Here is a 5691-nt window from a genome sequence, read left to right as displayed (position 1 = left end):
CAGTTCCATTTTATTCTTCAATTACCAAGATTGAATTCAACATATTAGCCTTCCTCTCACTCCGAGTGCAACAATGTTATAGTTTTTCTATGCTGTGATACCCCAGGATTGATAAAACACATTAATGTATGAATATGAAACATATAGGCACAAAACTGACACAGTTAATGTCTTGAAACTAGATTTTGACACAGGCCCTTCCTTTTTGGGGCCTTTTGGGTCCTGGGGACAGTTGCCCACTTTGGTTATCCAGTCATGCCAATCACATATCAATAATTAATTGCTTTACAACTATATTTTTTGTTTTGTTGTGTTAAAATGTTCATTTGTGAGGTGTTTCATTCATTTCTTTTTTTATTTCTCAGTAAATATCAATAAACGAACTTGCAAAAACCTTGAGTTCCTCCATGGCAAAACTAATGGCTGGTATTTGCTGCATTCAAGTACTACTAGCCTATAGGAAAAAACAGGTTTCCGTTAAAGTTTCAGAAAACTTTTAACCTACAGTGAGATTTCATTTGCAACGTTAGCCAAACTTACCATCCCAAGAGTTCAACCAAAAACAACCAAACTCCACTTTCAGAGTGTCCATCTTTATGTAACCTAGCATTGGTCACGAAAACATAAACAATGTCCTGAGGTCGGACCGTCCCATCAGCACCTGAACGCACCCAGACAGTGACTAAATAACAGGAAGTCCACTAAAAACACAAACCTAAGCGCAAACTGCAAACAATCGAAAGTTTATTCAGAAAGTCAAAAGGAAAAATATCATCTGAGGAAAACATTTAGCCAAAAACAATTCCCCAATGCCTGATCTCAAATCAGTGTTTGGTCACGTGACTAAAAGGGCAAAAGTTTCGCGGGAATTAACATGGCGCACGAGATGACAGCTACAGCAGCGGACTCGGTGCAATGTCCCGTTTGTTTTAAAGACTTCCCGCCTGCCACAATTAACGGACACCTCGACGTGTGTCTGCTGAACAGCGTTACCGACCGCAGTCCGCCGACCGCAGACGGAAGCGAACCTCCATTAAAGAAACCTCGCATTAGCGCGGAGGCTGTGGCACCCAGCTCCACTGACAACACACCCGCGGCCAGCTCCTCCTGCGGCACGCCGTCCTCTGCGGTATTTTCTCTGTTTCAGAACAAGAGTAAAGTTCAAAGTGAACGGGGTGGGTTGTTTGCAAGTAAACAACCCGCTGTCGCTGCTGTCAACAAGGGAATTAAGCGTAATTTGCCGAGCGAGGCGGAGCCCGGACCGGCGGGCACCGAGACTATGAAGAGCCGACCATGTGGATCAAGCGGACAGGCTGTGAAGACATCAAATGATGTATCGCCGCGGAGGCTGCTAACGATAGACAAGCCTCTGGCAGAGATGATGAGACCGAACACACTGGATGAATACTTTGGTCAAAATAAAGTTGTAGGCCAGGAGACACTCCTCCGCTCGCTCCTGGAGACCCAGGAAATACCGTCCCTGATCCTGTGGGGACCGCCGGGATGCGGAAAGGTGGGGTGGAAGAGAGGCAGCATCCTCTACCCGCAGTGCATTTCCCTTCTGTTTTATATGCAGTAGGTAGTATGAACCCCCCCTTTTGGCCGACCCCAGAACTATTAGTCACTATTATCAATGAGAATTATTTAATTTTTGAGAGTTATGTTTGAATCACTTCTCTGACTGATGAAGAGAAAGTGGTGGAGTGGGAATGTAACAGGGGGAAAAGGGAAAAGGAGGTGTTAAAGGTGTTCAGTTAAGATGTGTTGAGAGTGTTTTATTATAAAATGGGTTGAGGCTGTTAATGGAGTTAACAAAAAAGTAGAAAAAGGGTAACTCAAGTTACACTTTTTAATTTATTCCTCTAAAATTAAGCTCTTTATTTTAGGATGCACATTTTCAAAAGCTCTCTTAAATGCAGCCATTATTTTATTTGAAATGAGAAAAATATTTATCATTAGAGTACTTATTATTTATGATCTCTCCAGTTCAATGTGAAAACTGACAATAAATGGTGTAAAAATATTATTAAATTATTCTTTATTTATTGGATTTGTCAGTCAGTTTAGCTACTTAAGTTCACTAAAGTTAAACATTATGAAGTTCTTTGTTTGAGAAAAATGTCTCTCTCTTTGAATTTTAGAATACATTAAAGGAGGACATTATATTACATTATATTCAGCACCACTAATAGGGCTGCAACTGCAATTATCTGTACTATTAGTTAATCAGTGTTTATTTTTTTTAATTAAATGACTAATTGTGAAATTGTAAAAATATTAGTCACTTACAATATAGATAATTTAGTTTATACAATGTTTGATAGGTGTGAAAATAAATAAATAAATGAAAATAGGTTTAAAAAGTGTCAATTAGACATCTAAGAGTTCAAAAGCCAAAAGATACTTAATTTACAATAATACAAAACCGAGACCAGAGAAGCAGGAACCACTAACTGCATTTTTCATGATAAATTACTTCAAAGATTAATATCAGATAAAAGACAAAGTTAAAATATTCACAATGTATCACTTCAGCACAATGTTGGTACAACAAGTAGTTCCTATATACAGTTTCTGCCAGTAATAGTATCTCCAAGCAAAAAAAAAGGACATTTAAAGAATCAAGAAGCACCCTGTTCATAAAAAAATATCCCATAATAATATACTTTTCCTGTTTGTTGTTATTATTTTTTTTAAGATATTGCATGCTCTCTGAACATAGATTAATATTGCCCTTTGCTCTTTTGGAAATGATAAAGTGAGAGTTGAAACTTTTACAGCATGTTGAAAGAGTAAGTTATTACTTCCATGGCTGCCAGCTTGCTGCTTGCAACTGTTGTTTGTCGGACCAGAATACCGCATGTTAATGACTTCTTAGGTATGCCAAGCTACTAGGGTGGATTGTCATACAGCAGCTTGCCATACTTCAACTTTGCCAACATGCTTTATTAACACTTTACCTCCTTAACTCCTTCTGTCCGTTGTCTTAAGAGCGTTCAGGTTTCATAATTGAAGGGTTATTTTTGGAGCTTGTTGTAAGGATTTATTGTTTTTTGCATTTGTAGGGTGATGCTGGTTTTGGTTTCCTTCTGGGACCTCTGTTCTGTTTATGTTTTAATCAAATGACTCTGTATGTGTTGATGTCTTTCAGACCACTCTAGCTCACATCATTGCCAGCACCAGTAAAAAGAAGGGAACGGCTCGTTTTGTCTCTCTGTCTGCCACCAGCGCGTCCACCAATGAAGTCCGAGAGGTCATCAAGCAGGCGCAGAATGAGCTCCGACTGTGCAAGAGGAAGACCATCCTGTTCATTGATGAGATTCACCGCTTTAACAAATCCCAACAGGTGGAGTATTGAGCCGGAAAGATGTGCGCTGATCAGTGTTTGTACTGTAAACTGCACCTCAGTCCAGCCGGTGTTTAAAATAACTATTAAAGCAGAATAACAACACTGGTTTTTAATAATACAGTTTGTCAAGCTGGTGTTTCTCCTCAGTGTATGTGTCAAATAGCTCAAAGAAATAGTTCACCACTTTGAGAAATATGCTTTCTTGTTAAAATTTAGAGAAGAAGAGAAGTTAAATATGAAGCTACGGCCAGGAGATGCTTAACTTAGCTTAGCGTAAAGACTGGAACCACAACAGTGTAAAAAGGAAATTTTTGTGGTTAAAAGGGGGATTATTAGTTGGACTGTTTTATGATGTTGTTCCCTCCTTCTTTGCAGGAATAACTGGACAGTTTGCATGTTAGCCTGTGTGTAGCCTGTCTTTACTGCTCCGTTATGAGAATGTGCTGACTCAAAATAAACACTCAGTTGAAGCCATCTCAAACAGTACCCACCAGATCCTTTGTTTGATTCTTGGAAACAATATTATTGTTAGTGAGACAGTAGAAGAAGAAATATATTCTATTCTGTTTTTAAACTGTGTAGCACAAATAATCTTTCTGTTATTTATTCACAAACTGTTTAATTGAGGTTGGAAACTGGCTGTAAAATATAATTCTAAGGCTGTGTGGAGTCTTGTGTTACAGTCCCTATGTCAGCTTGCAAGGAAGCTCAGTCAGGCTTAATGAGCTGTTAAGTAATGTTAGTGTTGTCAGACGGGTAGGCAAACAAACCACTGAAGCAATATGGTAGTGAAACAAATACTTACTCTTGATGTGTTTTAAGATAAAGATCTTTTCCTTTTCCCTCTATGCAGGATACCTTCCTTCCTCACGTGGAGTGCGGGACGGTAACTCTGATCGGGGCAACCACAGAAAATCCGTCCTTCCAGGTGAATGCCGCCCTGCTGAGCAGGTGCAGGGTTCTGGTTCTAGAGAAGCTTTCTGTGGAGGCTATGGGCTCGATCCTGGACAGGGCTGTGGCCACGCTGGGGATCAGAGTCCTGGAACGAGATCCAGCAAATCCCAAAGAGGAAGAGCGATCAGATGGACACGAGTAAGTGGTCCCCTGGGGACCGAGCCCTCTGTGTCACACATCATGACCAGGTGTTTCGAAATCCTCTGGTCCTGGATTAGTGGGTTCAGTTAGATAATATATGGGAGGAGTGTACTAGTAGTTGTTGGAGCTGCAGCAATCCCCTCTGCTCTGCTCTGCTCTGATATGTTGACAGAAAAGAATTTGCATATGAGTTGTAGACAGTGAGACAGATGTTAACTGCTGGCTGCAGATGCTGCGTGAAGACAAACTTCACAAGTATAATCAAATGTTTGTGTCAGATGTATTGTTTGGGATGCTCTGGAATCTGGTCCTGTAACCCATAGAGAGATTAAAGGGTTAGCCAGCTAACTCGAGGTTTAAACCAGAATGAGGCTGGCTCACTTTTATCTAGCAGTTATCAGAGCATACTGAACATTGCTGAAGTACCAGCATCAAGGCAGACACCAGAGATATTGATGATGCTTCCTGTTGAAGACAGCCATCATTGGGTCGAGTTTTTCACCGTTCGAGTTGCTTGGGGTTCTGATGAGCTAAAAACAGTGGCACTCTTCAGAGGGATTGTTCTGACAGCCCGAGAGGAGGATGATAAGAAGTGATGCATATGTCTGCTTTCTTTGGTGGATTCCTAACAAACACTTATCTGACTGTGTATCTTTGAATTCATGTAATATGATAAGGCTGCAGTGAATACTTGAAAAACATTCTATTTATTTAACTGACTATATTTAAATGTATTGACGCTGATACAGTATATCCAATCTGTGTTATTATTTTCCTAGGCCCAAGATTTTCATTGAACAAAAAGCTCTGGACACCATAGCCTATCTTTGTGATGGTGATGCAAGAACAGGGCTCAATAGTCTGCAGCTGGCTGTTCAGGCTCAGGTGAGCTCAGTCCAGCCCAACCAGTTCGGACCAGATGGTTCTGATGAAATACTTGTGAAGGAGGTGCACATCAAGGAAGGACTCCAGAGGTCCCATATTCTCTATGATAAAGCAGGTAAGCCCAAATGTACTTATTTTATCATTGTTACAGTTTTTGCTGACACCTGGGTCTCCAGTGATCTGAGAGGTGCCAAGTGCAACTTCGTGGGCACCCTAGATCAGATCATCTGGAATATTTCATCATAAACTGTAAACCTTTTTACTCCCCCCGTGAGTTTGTTTCATTCATTCTGGTCGGTGTTTACATTCCACCGCAGGCCAACGTGCAGGAGGCACAGTGCAAGCTCGCCGACCAGATACTG

The 5691-nt window shown here is 40.7% G+C and overlaps 1 protein-coding gene across 1 annotated transcript in view; it reads left to right on the top strand.

The window, feature by feature from the left end:
• Positions 1-736: 736 nt before the first annotated feature.
• wrnip1 (WRN helicase interacting protein 1) overlaps positions 737-5691 on the top strand; it is an 8966-nt gene continuing 4011 nt past the window's right edge. The window contains exons 1-4 of the mRNA XM_035670318.1: positions 737-1513; positions 3152-3346; positions 4203-4441; positions 5224-5444. Coding sequence (XP_035526211.1) covers positions 875-1513; positions 3152-3346; positions 4203-4441; positions 5224-5444 — 1294 coding nt within the window. The 5' untranslated portion in view covers positions 737-874. The remainder of the gene's footprint in view (positions 1514-3151; positions 3347-4202; positions 4442-5223; positions 5445-5691) is intronic.

Source organism: Morone saxatilis, unplaced genomic scaffold (genome assembly GCF_004916995.1).
Source record: "Morone saxatilis isolate NCDOM2014 unplaced genomic scaffold, NCSU_SB_2.0 Contig23, whole genome shotgun sequence".
NCBI classification, from domain to species: Eukaryota; Metazoa; Chordata; class Actinopteri; family Moronidae; genus Morone; species Morone saxatilis.
The sequence above is the reverse complement of the archived record's forward strand: the minus strand, read 5'-3'. Positions and strand labels throughout refer to the sequence as shown.